This window comes from Schistocerca nitens, chromosome 1 (assembly GCF_023898315.1).
Source record: "Schistocerca nitens isolate TAMUIC-IGC-003100 chromosome 1, iqSchNite1.1, whole genome shotgun sequence".
In the NCBI taxonomy this organism is placed as follows: Eukaryota; Metazoa; Arthropoda; class Insecta; order Orthoptera; family Acrididae; genus Schistocerca; species Schistocerca nitens.
This window is the reverse complement of record NC_064614.1, coordinates 351665054-351685321: the sequence shown is the minus strand read 5'-3', so window position 1 is coordinate 351685321 and position 20268 is coordinate 351665054. Positions and strand designations below refer to the sequence as shown.

At 38.5% G+C, this 20268-nt stretch overlaps 2 protein-coding genes across 5 annotated transcripts in view; one reads left to right on the top strand and one right to left on the bottom strand.

Moving 5' to 3' along the window:
- Positions 1-13809: 13809 nt before the first annotated feature.
- LOC126235689 (transcription elongation factor 1 homolog) lies at positions 13810-15955 on the bottom strand. 2 transcript variants are annotated; one of them, XM_049944443.1, is made up of 3 exons: positions 15818-15955; positions 15596-15715; positions 13810-15323 (listed from the first exon to the last, which is right to left on the bottom strand). In XM_049944443.1, exons 2-3 carry the CDS (start codon positions 15709-15711, stop codon positions 15191-15193), a joined length of 249 nt encoding a protein of 82 aa, XP_049800400.1. In that variant the 5' UTR covers positions 15712-15715; positions 15818-15955; the 3' UTR covers positions 13810-15190. The 2 variants fall into 2 exon arrangements, with proteins under 2 accessions (XP_049800400.1, XP_049800391.1); XM_049944434.1 differs by lacking the exon at positions 15818-15955 and having other exon boundaries at positions 15596-15811.
- A 252-nt stretch (positions 15956-16207) lies between these two features.
- Positions 16208-20268, top strand: part of LOC126248754 (solute carrier family 12 member 8) — a 188363-nt gene continuing 184302 nt past the window's right edge. Inside the window, exon 1 of one of the 3 annotated variants that reach the window (XM_049950109.1) lies at positions 16208-16300. The gene's annotated coding sequence lies outside the window, so the exon portion shown is untranslated. Of the gene's footprint in view, positions 16301-16327; positions 16492-17872; positions 17958-20268 lie in introns of those variants that run through there. The other 2 variants (XM_049950101.1, XM_049950118.1) reach the window with 2 other exon arrangements.

The following is a 20268-nucleotide window of genomic DNA, read 5'->3' as shown; positions in this document are numbered from 1 at the left end:
GAAATTTTTATCGCTTGCAGAATTTAAGATTTGGCAAAATGTTGGTCTAAAAGCACAAAAGAGAGGAAACACAAGCAAGGGGAACAAGAGGGTGTGACTACCATCACAAAGACACGTACAATATTATGACTTGCCATTTCACAGGCAGAGACACAGGAAGAAGTGGAATGAGAAAGGGATGTGCAGACTGGGGAGAAGCAGTGTAAGCAGAGCTGAAATGACATATTGGCAGTTGATGACCTACAAGGACATAAAGATTAACAATGGAAGAGGAGAAGAAAGGACAGGAAAAGAGATTGGCAACTATGCATTGTGGATGTTTTATAGCTGCAAAAAGACTGAGTTGCACTTACAAATACAGGAACTGTCAAATACTTATTAATAGTGATTTGCTTAGTATTTTCATACTGTTTGTGTTAAAATACTGTACTGTGTTTGGTTAGCGGCAATACAGACTGTTGTTATAATGAACAGTGGAATTTTCTTTTTCTTAAATGGTATGCACTTTTTTCAACTAAGCGTTTACTAGTAGTCAAATAAAGGCACAGAACTGCTACATGCTAGACAGTGGTTTGATTCTTATTAGGCATACAGACACTGAGCCAAGTTATTTGTTTAAAATTTACACACTTGCTGCATGGCTGGTTGCAGAGGAGAGTCTGGAGTTATTTCCAGTGCCACCCCCACCCCCTTGCTACCATCACCGAGAGGCAGCGGTCAGTGGTGCACAATTGTCGGTTACTCTCATCATCGACTAGCCCCCTTCGCAGCCAGAGGTCAAAACATCTGCTGCCTGCTGCCATGACATGAGAATCAATGACCTTCTGCTGTACCACCATACATTACACAACAATCAACACCCACTGTGCTCATTTTACGTATTCAACAGGAGCAGAAATGTCAGAATCAGCTGCTACAACACGTCAATGAGTGTGTGCATTACTAAAAGTGTTGTGTGGAAAGTTAAAATGTCAATTACGTGAGTGTTTGAAACTGTTTTGTTTCAGTTGACTAATCAACTCTCTCTCTCTCTCTCTAATACCACATTCTTCACCCGTCTCACATTACCCACTCAAATACAAAGTTTTACATAATTCTTTATGTCATGATAGTTAATATTGTTGAACTTGAGGTCATGTTGTTTGTGGTAGAAGTATAATCTGTTTTTTTTTTTTTTTTCAATTTATCACATGAGGAATAAAGTAGTATTTGAGATACAGTTGTAAGATATTATACTAACTTAGGTAGCCAATTGCTAACTAATTAGGTTCCAGCTTAATAAAGTTCACATTTTCTTGATTCCTTCTATGTACTGAGCAGCAGTTATAAGTATAATAATATCCCTTTTGGACAGGCTGATCAGTGTTTGAACATGAAGGGTAGTTGAGGCATCATAGCTGATGAGTGCATGGAAATATGTTTGAAGGAGGTAAAATGTCATAAGCTACATTAGAAGATATTTTTGGTATTGTTGAATTAGACAGGAAAAATATATGCAATGTTCAGAGTTATTTAAGAGGTGATGATACTGTTTTTTTTTTTTTTTTTTTTTTTTTTTTTTTTTTTTTTTTTTTTGTCCAACCTGTGCACATAACTTCTGTAGATTTAGATGAAGATGTGTTAACATTAGTAAAATATGATCATTCTCTTAGGAAAAGTTAACGATTAGGATGTGCTGTAGAGACTTAAAATGACTGCATTAAGTATTTTTTCTTCATGGACATTTGTAATAAGTAATTTTGATATTTTATTAGTTATATGACAAATCTGATTTCTGTGTATGTTCATTGCCTGCTTATCACATATATAAATAACAGTACTCTTTGCTACAGTTTGGCAGTGGCCAATAATTGTCTAGGATAGTTGTTTGGTGGGCAGGCCCACAAAAAATGCTGTACAGAAGTTACATTGGAGCTGGTATATAACATAACAACTTCCACAGGTGGCTCTGGCAATAACAGGATAGGATGTGCTTGTGAATGGACACAAACAGAATGTGCTTAGCATGTGTCTTGCCCATGTGGTGATAAGATGGGAGTAGGCATGTTTAAGGATGGTCCAGGCTGTTTCATAGATTGGCTGAGTAGTGGAATACCAGTTTGTGTGGGGAGAGAAAGCTATTTCCCTATTTACTCTTGCTTGAATTTTTCGCTCATCTTTATTATTAATATGAGCAGTTTTGCATTGGTCATAATTTGTTTTTAATATTCTTTATAAGGGTAGAATGCAGTGGATGCTTATGCCTTCCAATATGTTGACTGCTGTGTGACAACCGCTGACCACAGCAGAACCTTATGCCTTAGCCGTGTGGCCCACTGCTGGCCACAGTAGGGCCTCACACCTAACACAGTGTGCTGTCCTGCTATTAAAACATCCATCACTAAGCATGCAGCAGTCAATGTGTTATTGTATAGCTTGAAGGCTCTCCTTAATGATGGGATTTACAGAACACAATGTGTGAATTAATATATAAATCACACACTGTTCAGCGGTTTATGGTGTACAAATGTAGATCCTTGTTTGCAAGAGTGTATCCAGACACTGAATTAGGGACAGCATTGGCCACTCTATAGGGAAGGACACACTCTGTCGACATCCATACTCTGCATATCACTGTGAAGTGCATGGCAGGGGATACTTCCCACTGTAACAGAGATTATGGTTTCTTTCTCTTCCACTTGCTTTTGGAGCACAGGAATAATGACTGTTCCTACATTCTGTGAACACTGTAACTTCTCGTTCTTGTCCCCACAGGTGCAAAGCATAGAGGCCTGTAGTATGTTCTTAGATGACTCACTTGATACCAGTTTTTACAAACTTTGTAACTAGACTGTCATGAGATAAGTGTCATCTATCTTTGACTGTATGCCATGCAGGTTTCTCAGCATTTAAATGATGTTCTCCCATGAGTCAAACAAATGTGATCATTTACAGTGTCCTCTGTAGACTTTCAGCATTCCCTGTAGACCATCTATTTGGAATGGATTCCACACATTTGAGCAATATTTTAAGACGGCAAACAGTTTTCTTTGTAGACTGATTAAAGTTTCCAAGTATCCTAACAATGAAGTGAGGTCTTGATGTGGGGTAACATTATCACCTTTTAAGGTAACTGATCCAACTTGTGCACTAACTCATAAATATGCACATCCATTATTTTTTATATCTGTCTTATGATGATCATAACAACTCAAATTGGTATCTGAAATGAATAAACAAATTTGCAGTCAAAGGCCGTTTTGGTTTGTATGAAGTAAAGTCACTTCAACTGATGCTGATCCTTCCATTTCAAACCTCCATATTTGTATGGGCTAACAGATTCCACTTGTGATTCATTGATACTGTAGCCCCATATAGTGGCCCAGAGTGGACGGCTTCTACAGTGGCAGGATTGGGTAGTAGCCGGGGGTCACTGTAAGGATGTCGGCTATTAGTAACACATGACAACACATCTATAGAGAAGCATTTTATTCAGACACAAGCTACAACACTTGCAGCATTGCTTCACAGTGACCATGCCCCCATTTTCACATGCTGAGTACACATGCAGAGGTCCGCTGAACCAGCAGGCGGCCAGGGGCCAGCAGTCATCTGAGCGACAAAAGGAATGCTGAAGCCTGGAGTCCGCACAGTGACTTGTGCTCCAAATGCGTTCGGCTCAGCTGCTTGTGGCAAGGTGTGCCAGCAACACAGAAGCCTACTATAATTCTTGCAAGGGATGTCAGCCTTCAGAAGTGTAACTCATCCTTGAAGTAAGATGCACAGCAACAGGATGCCTGTATCAGCATAGTAGAGCGAATGGCTGCACCGCCCTGGTCTCAAATGGCTACCCTACAGGGTAGAAGTCTGCTGTGGCTGGAAGAAGGCCCATTGCTATGAAGGTGTCAAGTCCAAGGAGCTGGACTTAGAACATGCAGTTGGACTGACAATGGTGAAGCCCAAACTCGTGGTGGTCGCATGCAGAACAGTATCACCCCTCACATGGCATAGCTCCCTATGTCATAGTTGGTGCTGCCAGATTGGATCCCCTTTCATTAGATATGATGGGTATTTGTACTGGTTAGGAACTGATGTGGTGCATGTAAAGAGACATTTGAAAAGTGACAAAATTTCTGCTTTGCTATTGCATCCCGTGTAATCCACATATGTCTGGACTTTGATGCAGCTGACAGCCTTTCTATATAAATTACACTTTAACATTGCTAACTGATGTACCTGTTAGTCAAACAATAAAACAGTAAAAATGGAAGAGGAATACACTGTCTATACGTTTCATCTGCAAATTATTTGAGTTTTCTACAGGTGACAATTCTGTATCCAACTAAATCACCCTATATAAAAAAAAATCCAAAAACAAAGCATGCAATTTGAGCATTATTAGCATGAAACAAATAAACTCTGTAAAGCAAATGATATGCTATTATGACAGCAGTTGTGTGACAAATGATATATTCTAATCAATGGCCAATAAATTCAATGAGTTCTAACAGTAGCAGAAAACTAGACTCAAGAGCAATTGAATGAATTAGAAATGAATAATGTAATCTTCTCACTAAAGAAGTTTATTTTCCCAGATAGCAATAAACACCTATGTGTAGGAAAAATGGTTCTGACTTTCATGAGGAACTACTTATTAATCTCCTAGTTACAAGCTTTATTACTGAACTGTCAAAATACACAAAAGAACTTAATCAAAAGACTTGTGTTTTTCCTTGGATATTGTTTCTCCACACACATCTGGAACTACTTTCCAGAATTCGGCTTCTCTAGGGTGTCTTCAGTCTTAAAGCAGGGAAGCCCTGAAACCCCCCCCCTCCCCCCTCCGAATCCCCATGCAGTCATCCTGACAATCATGCAACTTGGGTCATGTGTAGTCACCTGGCCAGGATCGGATAGATTCAGAATACGTTGTTGTAGTGCTGGGACCATCATGGTTATCACCTTCTCGGCATATATCATAGGTATCATTAGTTTTAACTTTTGTGACTCATTAGGGATCTAAATTCTTGGCCTTCAGTTTTAGTGCTGATCCAGTTTGTCTTTGGTTTTATTGTCATCAGCTCACCAACTTTGTGCCTGGAGGCTTTCTTCTGATGTTGGTTAAAGCTAGCACAGTTTTCTTCTTGCACCTTGCTGATCTATAGCTTAGCATCTTCCTTCAGTTTACTGCATCTCTCTTCAAATAAACAAAAATTTTGTGATGAGAAGATCAGTCTGAATATGCATCTTAAGTCCTATCAAAGATTCAAGTGGTGTTTTACCAATGTTTATGTTGAATTCATGGCACATTGAATTAATGGTACTACCTTGTACCACTCACACTAAGCTTAGCAATGACTTTAGCCAAAGTAGAATTGATCCTTTCAACCTGTCCATTAGCTCCAGAGTGTCCTGTCATTATTAAAATGTGTTCCATTTCTTCTCCAGTGCACTATTCCTTGAATTCTTGCGAAGTAAAACAAGTCCCTCTATCAGTTATTATTTGGACTGGATTCTTAAAACTAGTTTATTGTAATTCCATCTTATTAATTGCTTTGTTGATGTTGTAGTCAATACAGGATATGGCGATGTAAAATTGGTAAATGCATCAATAATATTCAGAATGTGCTTGTATCTTTTGTGCATTGATTGAAGTGGTCCAATATGATCCATGTGACTAGCATATAATGGCTCACTTTCCTTGAATAAGGAATGAGGGAAATCTTCCTTCTTCCCTGATTTCGTACTCACTTTTAAACATCTTACACAAATGAAGATACTCTTTCCACCTTGTCAGTCAAATTTAGTATATAATAATATTGTTTTACTTCCTCCCAGTTTGCTTAACTGCATAGTAACCTTTAGCTGCACAAGCTTGATGATTTCAAGTTGCACAATGCTTGGAACCACCAAAGTCTCTCTTCCATCATAGAATTTGAAAAGAATTCCATCTCTCATTAAAAAGTTTTCATAAGGCCTACCTTTGAGAATGTTCTTGATTGTTGGTAAACCATCATTCTTCTACTGACCTTCCTGAGTCTGACTATTAAACTATCTGTGAAACCAAACAGTTCATTCACATGATGACTTATGCACTCTACATGTTTCATCCTAGAACCAGATCAGTCTTCAATGGTGTAGGAATACTGTTCCTAAACTAAAGCCCATGTTGCTGTTCATGGTAACAAGTCCTTCTTATCCAGTCTTTTGGAATGTAGTGCAGGCCATTACAATTTTATAATGTGTTCTTAGTAAATACACATGGAATTTCCTTAAGGCATTAACAACAGCTAAAACTTCAAGTTGATAACTACTTTATTTTTCTTCTTCAGGTGTTTGGTGTTTTTTTTCCCCCCCACTCATATATGAGAGTGGATGGGACTTGCCAGCTTCTGAAGATTTTTGTAATAACATGGCTCCAAAACCTTCTTTGCTTGCATCAATGTGTAGTTCACTTTCGCATTTTGAGTTTTAGTTTTTAAAACTACGTCTGATAAAGGATATGTTTGAGCATCTTGAATGTTTACCTCTGCTCTCCTTCAAACAATATTCTCGATCATTACTCAGTAAATTGCTCAGAGATTTGACAGCTGTAGAGTAATTTGAGATAAACTTCCTAAAGTAACCAGTTACACATAGGAAACTTTGTATTGCTGCAGTAAATTTCAGTCCTGGGAAGTTTTGAGTGGCTATTGTCTTCTCAGAAGAACTGTTTAACACACCCAATAAAATCAACAGCTCCTTTTAATAACTGGCATTTTGCAAAATTAATTTCCAAGCCATATTCTGCCACAGTTTTTAACATTAAACCAAGCCACTGAATGCCTCATCACCACTCTTTGATGATGTTATAGTATCATCCATGTAAATAAACATGAAGTTATCCTCAAGCCATTGCCCAAAACACATGATCTATAAAATGCTGAAACACTGCAGGTGAATGTGATAAGGCAAATGGAACTTAAAACTACCCTGAGTGTGTCACATAAGATATGTTTTTGGTTTTCCTCTTCAACATTAAAAAAGATCTTGAAGTCTAATGTGGAAAACACACAGGCATCTTGTAGTTTATCTAAAATATCTTGTATGAGGGGCAATGGGTAATGTTGTTCCACTGTGATCTTGTTTAATTTTCTGTAGTCCATACAGACACGATAATCTCCATTGTTCTGTTTTGCAACTACAACCTCGATACCATATTCAGATGAACTTGGTTCTATTATTCCTTGATCTAGCCATGTCTGTAATTGGCTGTTAACAATTTCTTTCCGCCCTGGTGACAATCTTCTGGGTCTTCTATATATCAGTTGTTGTTCTCTCACAATATTCTTTTCTCTGACATTGTTGGGCTGTAATTAGTCAGCAAGTCATCCATGTGTTCCTTCATGTCATCACTAACAGAGCTTTCAGTATCTGATTCTGGTTTGTCTTCTATGTGGATACACATAAGATGAGCTTGCCCTTCTGGCTTCCTAATAGTAACACTGTCCTTGTTTATTAAAACTTCAGTTTGATATAGAAAATTATCATTTCTAAATTCATAATGTCTTTAGGAACCACATAATATCTGCTTCAGTTTTCACATAATCAATCTCAGCAATGCCTGTAAAGTACACCTGTGTAGAGATGCAGTTTTTCCCAAATCCCATCAAGAATAAATTTGCATTTTGTAAACTTAAGAGCTTTCATAATCTCATAAACATCCTGTCATAATAAGTTAACTGCCACTGTCAGTTTGCACCTTCACCTCTGTTACTCATTCACACATTTTTAAATTTCAAGTGTTAATACTCATTTTAACAGTGTTCACATTTATAGTAGCCTTTTGATTGTCCTTCTCATTTGTGTATTTGGACGAGATATGACCAAACTCATTGCAATTGAAGCAGCTCTTTCCCTTGCTCTTGTGGCTGCAATCACTTGACCTGTGACCACAATTGAAACACTCTTGGTTTCGATCCCAAGCTGTGCTTTTAGTATTTCTATTACTTGAGTCTTTAGCATCTTTCTCATCAGAGTTTAAATTTTTGTTGCTGTAATTTTTTTATTTCTTTTTGGCAATGACTTCACAGCTCTTTCGTAACACCTAATTTTTTCCCTTAACCTCTTTCATACTTCCAGCACCATAAAGCAGAAGTTTGATGCCCGAGTCATCTTCTGTTCCATCAACCACATACCGAAACAGTAAGTCATTATCAATACCACCATGGCTGGCAATTACATTCATTACAAGAAAATATTCTTGAAGAGACTCTTCCCATTTCTTGTTTCATCAAGACAACACTTGGTGGGACTCTGCAGCACTTATTTCCATGTCAAATTCTTCCTGCAAACCTTTCTTCACCACAGCCCACAATATAAGGCCACTCTCACCCAATTAAAATCTTAGCCAAATCTTCAACTGATTTTTTTTGTTGTGGAAACAGACACTTGCAGTTGACTCTACCACATTAAAAATGACGTTTCCTCGAGTCTGTGATCTACTTCTTACCTGAATTTCTGTCACTGCCATTAAATGGCTTTAGAGCACCCTTGACATCACAAAATGACAGAAAATTTGCATTGATCTTGCAAATGTGGTGAGAATTATGTTTCGCTTTTATCGCCTGTTTCTAAATCAGAATCTTTGTCTGTCTTCTTTTTGAGTAAATTCAAACTTTTATCGCTAACCATCATTTGGATCCCAATCAGCCTCCTCACAGTCTATGCCATTGTTAATTTTCACCGCAAGTTTGTCAATGTTCGATAAATAACAACAAATCTTGGTAGTCATTTCATTTTTCATCCCACGATCTATACACAATATACTGCAGGTTGCTCCTAACTCTTCTTCTGCAAATGATGCTTCAATGAATGGCTTCTTAGCTTCAAGTTCACCAGCCAGTGATTGAAAAATAAAACCAGAAAATTCTTATTTACTTTTCCATTTTCTTCAACGGCCATTTCTCCTTTTGTAATGTTTAAAATTTCTTCTTTCATCACACTGCTACTGCCAGTCACAGTTAAAATGAGAATCCTCGTTGTAGATCAAAAATCACCACATTTACATTTTGGTACATCATCATAGGCAAATTAGCATTCAGAAAAGTTCATTGTAAATGTTGCAGTTTAGGCGATAAAACTGCATTGTCAGTTGATTCCGGGCGAGCCTAAAATTTGTATGAAATACAGTTCTAACTTTTCTAGTTACAAACTTTAGTTCTGGTCTATCAAAAGAACTTAATCAACAAACCCAATATGCAGATAAGGTATAAGGACAAGCTGCTGAAAGTGGTCATGTACGCATCAGGTGTGCTTGCGTGTGTGAATGAATGTGTGTGCTTTCTTTTCTGAAGAAGGCTTTGGCTGATAGCTAAATGTGTAATAGTCTTTTGTTGTGCCTGTTAGCGACTCAATGTGTCATCTCTATGGTGAGTAACAATTTATCGTTCTCTTCATATTGTTGATATTCCATCCTGGAGTTTCCATTGTTTGGTAACTAATATAGACCATTGTGCCACTTAGTGTAGTGCAATGTCATTTAGTCATGGATACATGTGGGAACAACTGTAATATAAGTAAACACATGCTATAGTGTAACATTATACAAAAAAAAAAAAACATGATTGTGCCAAATAAGCACAAAAGTTTCTGGTCAAATACATTTGGCTCATTGGATATTGCCTTCTGTGTCCATGGTGACAGCTGATGGCACACTGCGAGACAGTAATGAAACAGACTATACAGCGTTTAGAAGTACCATCAGGTGGCAGCAGTTTTTCTTTTTTTTTTACATAACAACTTAGAAACATAACAAATAAATACTTTCGGTGTACTGTGTAATAAAGAGAAGGATGACGATAGCGAGTGGCAGAACTGATCGACTACAACATGCATACAGTTTGAAAGTGCTGTACATAGTCCGAACAACACACAAACATTCCACAAATTCAGCTATGAGTGGCACAATGGTACATATGTATATGTTATGTAATATGAATATTAAAATTTCTTCTTTACAATGAAAAATGATTATTAGACAGTAAATTTTTTTGTAATAACTTTTCAGTTCTGATATTTTAACTTGCCCAAACTAGTTTTTTATGTGTGTGATTTGGGAAAATACACTTCTCTAGTAAGATTATAGTATTCAAATTCAGAGATTGTTGTCTTGCTGACAATGTCAGCTAACCACGAACTAGAAATTGCTGTTACACTGGAGAGAAAGACATACTGTCACATGAAAATGGAATAGACCAATGAACCATGGGAACGAGATGATGACAAATCTTGTAAGGCTGCTGTGACAGCCACCTGCAGTTTAGATTTCAGGCAAGGAGTACACTGTCTCTAAGGATGTGTAAGCAATAAACTTTTTACATGCTATCCTCTCAAGTGCACACTGCCAGAACTTCAATTAGGAGGGAACTGCTGCGGCCAGCATCAAATGTGCAATAAGTCAATCACACACACATATATATATATATATATATATATATATATATATATATATATATATATATATATATATAAGGAAACATTCCACGTGGGAAAAATATATCTAAAAACAAAGATGATGTGACTTACCGAACGAAAGCGCTGGCAGGTCGATAGACACACAAACAAACACAAATATACACACAAAATTCAAGCTTTCGCAACAAACTGTTGCCTCATCAGGAAAGAGGGAAGGAGAGGGAAAGACGAAAGGATGTGGGTTTTAAGGGAGAGGGTAAGGAGTCATTCCAATCCCGGGAGCGGAAAGACTTACCTTAGGGGGAAAAAAGGACGGGTATACACTCGCGCACACACACACATATCCATCCACACATATACAGACACAAGCAGACATCTCACAAGCAGACATATATATATATATATATATATATATATATATATATATATATATATATATATATATATATATATAACAGAGGGAAACATTCCACGTGGAAAAAAAATATATCTAAAAAGAAAGATGATGAGACTTACCAAACAAAAGCGCTGGCAGGTCGATAGACACACAAACAAACACAAATATACACACAAAATTCAAGCTTTCGCAACAAACTGTTGCCTCATCAGGAAAGAGGGAAGGAGAGGGAAAGACGAAAGGATGTGGGTTTTAAGGGAGAGGGTAAGGAGTCATTCCAATCCCGGGAGCGGAAAGACTTACCTTAGGGGGAAAAAAGGTCTTTAAATATGTCTGCTTGTGTCTGTCTTTAAATATGTCTGCTTGTGAGATGTCTGCTTGTGTCTGTATATGTGTGGATGGATATGTGTGTGTGTGCGAGTGAATACCCGTCCTTTTTTCCCCCTAAGGTAAGTCTTTCCGCTCCCGGGATTGGAATGACTCCTTACCTTCTCCCTTAAAACCCACATCCTTTCGTCTTTCCCTCTCCTTCCCTCTTTCCTGATGAGGCAACAGTTTGTTGCGAAAGCTTGAATTTTGTGTGTATATTTGTGTTTGTTTGTGTGTCTATCGACCTGCCAGCGCTTTTGTTTGGTAAGTCTCATTATATATATATATATATATATATATATATATATATATATATATATATATACACTCCTGGAAATTGAAATAAGAACACCGTGAATTCATTGTCCCAGGAAGGGGAAACTTTATTGACACATTCCTGGGGTCAGATACATCACATGATCACACTGACAGAACCACAGGCACATAGACACAGGCAACAGAGCATGCACAATGTCGGCACTAGTACAGTGTATATCCACCTTTCGCAGCAATGCAGGCTGCTATTCTCCCATGGAGACGATCGTAGAGATGCTGGATGTAGTCCTGTGGAATGGCTTGCCATGCCATTTCCACCTGGCGCCTCAGTTGGACCAGCGTTCGTGCTGGACGTGCAGACCGCATGAGACGACGCTTCATCCAGTCCCAAACATGCTCAATGGGGGACAGATCCGGAGATCTTGCTGGCCAGGGTAGTTGACTTACACCTTCTAGAGCACGTTGGGTGGCACGGGATACATGCGGACGTGCATTGTCCTGTTGGAACAGCAAGTTCCCTTGCCGGTCTAGGAATGGTAGAACGATGGGTTCGATGACGGTTTGGATGTACCGTGCACTATTCAGTGTCCCCTCGACGATCACCAGTGGTGTACGGCCAGTGTAGGAGATCGCTCCCCACACCATGATGCCGGGTGTTGGCCCTGTGTGCCTCGGTCGTATGCAGTCCTGATTGTGGCGCTCACCTGCACAGCGCCAAACACGCATACGACCATCATTGGCACCAAGGCAGAAGCGACTCTCATCGCTGAAGACGACACGTCTCCATTCGTCCCTCCATTCACGCCTGTCGCGACACCACTGGAGGCGGGCTGCACGATGTTGGGGCGTGAGCGGAAGACGGCCTAACGGTGTGCGGGACTGTAGCCCAGCTTCATGGAGACGGTTGCGAATGGTCCTCGCCGATACCCCAGGAGCAACAGTGTCCCTAATGTGCTGGGAAGTGGCGGTGCGGTCCCCTATGGCACTGCGTAGGATCCTACGGTCTTGGCGTGCATCCGTGCGTCGCTGCGGTCCGGTCCCAGGTCGACGGGCACGTGCACCTTCCGCCGACCACTGGCGACAACATCGATGTACTGTGGAGACCTCACGCCCCACGTGTTGAGCAATTCGGTGGTACGTCCACCCGGCCTCCCGCATGCCCACTATACGCCCTGGCTCAGAGTCCGTCAACTGCACATACGGTTCACGTCCACGCTGCCGCGGCATGCTACCAGTGTTAAAGACTGCGATGGAGCTCCGTATGCCACGGCAAACTGGCTGACACTGACGGCGGCGGTGCACAAATGCTGCGCAGCTATCGCCATTCGACGGCCAACACCGCGGTTCCTGGTGTGTCCGCTGTGCCGTGCGTGTGATCATTGCTTGTACAGCCCTCTCGCAGTGTCCGGAGCAAGTATGGTGGGTCTGACACACCGGTGTCAATGTGTTCTTTTTTCCATTTCCAGGAGTGTGTGTGTGTCTATATATATATATATATATATATATATATATATATATATATATATATATATATATATATCTGGGATTAACATTAACACAGCTAAACAAGTGACTGGACATAGTCGAAGCTTGGAAAGAAGCCATCTGGACTGAGATACTGAACATCTTCATAAATACCAATGATGCAAAAACTACAAAACATGATGCACGAAACAAGGCACCCTTTTGGCAGTTCGAGACATTCTCATGTGAAAGATATTTACAAAGAAAAAGATCCACAGGTGTAGGCCAATGGGGTGCTATGATGTTACGGGGGTGCATTCGCCTAGGCTGTCACGAGAAGTGTTGCATAAACAGCTGTGAACCATGTGAATATTACTGCAGACCTCCTTGCTCGATGCCTCCTCCGTGGGTGATGGAATCTTTGAGCTAGATAACTGCCCTTGTAACAAGGCTAGCATCATATAGTAGTGGTTTAAGGAGGATGATAGTGAATTCAAGATGTCTTGGCCACCTAATTCCTTTGTTCTGACTCCAACTGAACACATCTGGGATGTTTGCATGTTTTGAGGAGCACTGAACACGTGTGTGTTTGTGTAGATAACCAAATCACCTTATCTTTATCCTATTAAATAGTCGGGTACACTATTGAGATGTGTGTACATCTTTGATTCATTACCATTTCCATGTATTGTGACAATATTTCCACCGTCAATCATCAAAATGCTTCCGTATGCTTACAATATATCCTAGAGTGATTGCAGCAATGCATCACCACTATCCTCATGCTGCAAGTAGTGCTAGAATAAACAGGTATATTTGTCTAATTCAGTTGCTTATGAGTGTATTTAAAAGCACTTTTATAGACAGTATCATTTACAAATAAATTTTATTTATGTTTGTATTTTACCAGGGTAATGACATGAGAACAAAACAAGTTATATTCATTACCAAATGAAATCAATTTGGGCCACAATTTTTTTTTTAGTCCTTGTGATTGGCAGCAGACCTATGATGCACTGAGAACTTTCCTTAATATCAAAAAATAAGTCATCTTGGGAATCTTTAGATCTAAACTGGGTAAACGAGAGAACAAAATAATGGATGTTAATTGGCCAACTATGAAGCAAATAAGAGAACTACCTGAAATGTCTAAAAGAGCACTCATATTCGCCACAGATGATTCCTAATTTGACTGACTCTTTGTACCTTGAAAAATTATGTTCTGCTGAAAGGTTCTTGGAAGTTATTGAAATATTTCAACAATAATGCAGTTGCACTGCTACAATAAATTGAATGCACGCAGTGTAACAGGTTTGAGAGACTATTTTGAAACAGAAAGGTATGATGATCATATTTTGATGTAAGGAAGCATTCTGAGATTTTTCTGTCTGTTACTTGCTTTGTTTATTGCACAATCAATAATACACTACTTAAATCAATACTTTCGAAAGGGCTATGTGAAACAGTAAAAGAAATGTGGCATTTTGTGTTAGATATCTTTTCCAAATTTTGAAGAATGTGATATGATGAAACAAATGTGGCATTTTCAGCCACAGATTTTCTTAACATGCTAACAACAGTACATATCAAAGAGATGTAAAGTAATAGCATTAATGGAATGATTGGTGACATAAGAAAACAAATTATACTTCTATGCACAAATCTTTAGACTGTTAACGACAGATAAAATGTTTGGTGTGTGCGTTGCACATTCTTAACTATAAATTACTTGTTTTTTTCTTAACATCCTACAAAAAAAAATTCATGCTCAGTGAGCAAAATCAACAAGTAACTAATAAAGATTTACGCCAGGTACTGGTTTTGAAGATATGCTCTGACCAAAGACTTGTCCTTGACACAGACTTATGCCCATTCTGGTTATTTAAGTCTTGTTGCCGTTTACAATTCTACTAAATTATTTTTGTTTCGTGGAAAAAAAAAAAAAACCAACGGAAAATCCAGGGGAAACAGTAACATTATTACACATTATAATAGGATATGCGACTAACATTACAGAGCTTCCTTCACTAAACAGTAACAAGTAGGCAAAAATGAAAAATACAAGCACAAATATTGTACAGCGCACACTTTCACATCTTTTTGTTTTTAGAACTATCGTCCTCTTTAACAAACTGGTCTCTGTACTAAACTAACAATACGCGTGACTGCTTAATCTCAATCATTCTTGCCAGATAACATAAAATACGAACTTTTTATAAAACTGATTATCACATAAAATTAGTCATTTTCTCAGTTTGCAGTTTCACATGCATCAATCCAGTCGTTATAAACGTCTATGGGTTCTGATAAGCAATTTATCGATGTCTGAAAATCCTCGAGGCAAACACGACACGTTATTCGCGCCGTATTTCTTCCTTTGTCCCTGTAAATGACAAAAAAGCTTCGTGTTAAAATAAACATTTTCTGGTGAAGTTATTTCATTGTACGTGCCACATAATAGAGTTTATTATTCACAAGCCTGAGCGAGACTACGGAATAAATCCATTACGGGGCACTGGTGGAACAATGTTTGTTTCGGTGAGGCAACATAAAAAAACTTTACCTTGATGAATTTCGTTTACCCAAGTACATACATAATAAATAAATTCTAAAAACAAAAAGAAGACGTTTATGAAAAAGAATGCAGTTACATACATTTTAACGTCGCATGACTTTTCATGATTACAGAAAGGGCAATTAAATTGCAGATCCAAAGGTTCGATCGCCTTTCTCTTCGGCGGAGGTTTCCTCTTGCTTTTTCGTCGGCCCATGTTCCTTTAAATACAACAATGACAATTACAGCAGAATAATTTTTAATAGGTATGGGACACTTTCCACAGTATCACTCCATCACTCTTCGCGGCAGAGTTTACTCACTCACTAGTCACTGTGTTGTATACAAACAGTCAGTTCCGATAATCGAACTAAATTGTATATTTGGAGAGGTGAAGATATTCCATAATAATGACTGTCATTGGATGGGCGACGCTTTACAGTAATAACACAGTCTATAATAATTCCGGTGTACGAATCTACCGAAAATATTAGTTATATCTTAGAAGCAGTAAAATCTGAAAAATGTCTAAGAAAATAAAGATTATTGTTAAAATAAAGTGAAAAAGTTAATATATATAAAGTGTATTATGAATTCTAATTCTGATTACGAAATTAAAAATTGCAATTGTTGTCCACAATATAAATATTTATTTGTAAGAAAATGATTCTTTCGTCACTGTACCTGTGTTAGCTATTTGATCTTTCGATAAATGTCAGTGACATGACATGTGTTGTCGCGTGGGCGTGTGGTGATTACGTGTTGGTGAATAGAACAACATTATAACAGAAATCTGTTAATGTATAGTAAGTACCGTGCCACTAATTAACCACTCAGAAAATCACTGTGTAATTTGGTGTCAATGCCGTTGAAAGGCAGTCTGTTGTTTGTTCCCGACGTTTTTGGATTACTATGAAGTACATAAGCGGAACGGATATGTTATTGTGTTAAAAACTCGTATTTACATACAGCATGAGAGACTGTCGTCGTACTTGCGGTAGGTCTCTTGAAAAAAAGATGTTTGCATACTGTTTAAAATATAATACTTGTGATTACTATATACTGGCATTCAAACAATTTTTTAATGTTAGCTTTTGTGGAGCATTTGACATTAAAAGTTTCAAAGTGACATTCCACAAAATAACATCCTCTTCCAAAATGACGTGAGTTAGATCGCTCATCGTTTGTGTAATCGCATTAGACGAGTTTATCAATCCAGTGAGTAACTTGCCAATGCAGTTGTTTTTGCAGTTACAATATCCACGAGATATTTCTGTCTAATATAGGCCACAACTTGCCTGTAGAGCACATAAAGTGTTCAGTAATAATTCACACTGATAATTGATTGGAATAAGTTTTTCCAGTAAGTACGTGTATCAACAATTGTGTGCATTTGTGGTTGACAGTGAACAGCACATTCCAACGAATTCTGTGGTGAGTAAAGCTGGTGATTTCAGGGATGACAACCCATTTCCATGACAAGCAAACGCTTCAGTTAACGTTGCATTTATATATCATAAATTTCCAAAAAGTCAGTACCGGTATTAATAACTACTGTTGCTATGCTCCTGATGACCTTTAGAAATGTCAGACATTACAAAATGATTAACTGTATGTGTATTGCAGCCATGTTTTGTTTTGCAGTGGCTCAAATTATTGACTTTTGCCTATTTAATGCTGTAGATTAAAACTATTTGCTAGACCAAAACTCAAACTCAGAACCTTCCCTTTGTCATGTTATACTGTTACAGATGAGCTACTCAGGCACAACTGAGAACCAATTCTCAACTTGGAATCTGCCAGTACCTCTTCCCTGCTTTCCAAAATCACAAAAGCTCTCCTCCATTTTTTACTGGTTAACACCCATGAATGAAAGAATAATGTGAAGCTTCACAAACTAGGAAATGAATGAAATCCATAGTATATTCAGTGTAAACCTTAGTAAGAATTGCCATGTCATCCTCAGTTGATCCTTGAGATGCCATATACAGGTGCACAGTTCAACACATATTTCTCCTGGCCATTGTCAGGTTAGCGGACTTTTTCACGAGGCTCAGCACCATGCTCCAGTCATCCCACCATGGAAAAATCTGTGAAAGTGTCAGGAATTGAACCTGAGTATCTCAGATGAGAGTCAACTGTAAGAATGACTCAGCTGTGTAGGTGGACACAGATGGTCATTATAGTTTTTAATTATTGAATTTACTTATAACAGTGTGTCTCATTTCTATGTCAGTCAGACATTGGGACACTTGTACACTGATGTTTAAATACATTTTAAAACATGGAATTTAATATATCTGCTCTGTGTGTGGTGTCGTCAGTTTCAACATCAAACTGGCCCATGAAAGACTGAGTGGAAGGTGTCTCTCTTCATCTTCTTGATGACCTTTCTGCCTTGGTGACATCGTTCCTGTAATAGCATCATGACAGCTAATCCCATGAAACCCAAAAAAACAGCAGGTTTGTTTGTTGACAAGAGGTCTACAATACTTATTTTCTGTATGAGCTGTTACAGTAATTGTTTGAGGCAGTTGCCTGACAATGTATACAATTAAAATATGAGACATAATTGTTGGTCAATACTTACTGTCACGAGACAAAATATTTAGTACTTCCAGTAGACATATAAAACAGTCCTCTCCGATAGATTATTAAACTGTTAGTTACTTCCTTATGCTGCAGTAAGGGATAGGGTAGGGAGGATTGAAAAGGAAGGGCAGATCACTCGGATCCCAAGATGAGAGGAACCCACCTGTAGTGAAGACGAGGATAGACAGGACTCCTGGGAACAAAGCAGCTGGGGAGTACCCCATTGTAGTGGAATTGAATCAGCCCATTAGTTATGGTAAATGTATGGTAACATGCAGAGAGAACGCTCATTGACACTGCAGAGCTTCAGGAAGATTGGGCAGGTGAAGGCATGACAGGTAAATGGTTCTTTGGGAAAAAGAGCTAGCGTAGCATTTCACTCGCCAGCTTTCCTAGATAATATTAAACATGGATTTAATAAGTCAAAAATAGGACATTACAAGTCCCAAGAAGTATTTAAGAGAGGAATTTGGACACAGGACTGTTGGGTCTAAAGGTTTGGAATTTGTAGGAAATGCATTATGCCACATTTGCGTAAGTAATGCATGATCCTATTTTGTTGTCTGTGATAATTTTTTGAGCAGTCATGTAATGCAGAGCCATTAATGCTCTATCGACCTGGAAGAAAAGAAAATCTGAGATATTTAGGTGGCATTAGTCACAGGCATCAGCATTCTATCCCATTTCTTGCCCCTGCTGAGGTGAAAATATTCGTAAATCAACTGTGAAAAGACTATTTCTGCTTAGCAGATCATAGACCCGCTAGATACTGGCTATATTACATAAAAAACACATTTTCTCCCTGTGGAGAGCATGATACTTCTTTTTATTTTAGACACAATCACAGGATGTGGTTCTAATGATTACTGGTTTTGACTATGTTTGAACATCCTCAGAATATATATGTCATTGGTGGCACATGCCAAAGAAAGCATTTGTAACATGTCATTGACACTTTGTCCACTATATGCTGCCTACGATGTATTGAGTCTCCAAATGGCCATTGTATGGTTGAAACCACTTACCTTGCCCTTACTGCAGATAGTTGTCACGGCAGCAGCCATTACGAGATTTGACAATATCTCGTTCACATGATACACTGGGCTACTCCATTTCCAAGTCACAGTATGACCTTCTCTGCAATATAGAAGCTATTCATAATTCAGTTGCTCATGAGTCTAGTTTTCTGCTACTATTGAGAAGAACTTATCAAATTTAGTGGTCATTGATTTGAGTATATGATCTGTGACGTAACTGCTGCCATCTGGGAGCTGAATATCATTTGCTGTACAGTGTTAATTTGTGATAAAATTCTCTCAAGCTTCCAGCTGCATCAGATGGTTTAAAAGTCTATGAACTAACGGCTGGGTACTCCTTGGTCATTGTCAAGTGGTGACTGCCTGCTATAGTCCTTATGCAGCTGCACTTGCTTCTGTGACATCACTGATGATCATTCCAGTGTCATATAAGGTAATGTTTTTGTTGCATGCCTGCTTCAATCTCCCAATGGCAGGATCCCAAACCGTGCTTAGCTGCAGGGCACCATTTTTGTTGAGGGTGTTGTCACAAATTTTTATTAGGACAAAAATGGAATTACAGATTTGCTGAATGTGGGAAATGATAGAAATTGATAGGGAAAGTTGAAAATTTGTACCCGACCAGGATTTGAACCTGGGTCTCCTGCTTACTAGGCAGATGCTATGATCACTGAGTTATCCAGACTCAGCCCAGATAGCACAGTAAGCCGGTTTCAAACTTGTTTCCAGATGTAAAGTTCAAGTTTATAAGCTTGATCAAAGCTGGAATATTCCGGCCTGTTAGTTGGATTCTAGCTTGAAACAAACATCAAAGTTGGCAGAGTTCAAGCTATATTTCAAGCTTGACTTATCAAGTTTGGCTCCAGCTGTATCTACACACGTGGAATACAGCCTGGTATTTACAGCTTGTTTTAAGCTACATAATTATTAATCTGAATTTATTGAACCTAATTAATTAAATAAATATCAGAATGGAAATGGTGTGAAAAAAATTGTCAAGACATGTATGTTTAAAAAATTTTATTTTCGAAGTGTTTAAAATTGTTTTAATTTAAAATTTAATTATTCTGAAGCCCCTCCGGCCCCAGCAGACAGACCAGAGCAGGATCAAATATCACTGACTTCTGCTGATATAATGCTCCTGT

What these genes read in the sequence shown, in the direction of transcription:
- LOC126235689 (XM_049944443.1), bottom strand. Translation starts at nt 15,711, where the DNA reads ATGGGCCGACGAAAAAGCAAGAGGAAACCTCCGCCGAAGAGAAAGGCG. An exon ending in AAGTCATGCGACGTTAAAAT is followed by an intron (nt 15,324 to 15,595) that starts GTATGTAACTGC and finishes TGTCATTTACAG; the next exon opens with GGACAAAGGAAGAAATACGG.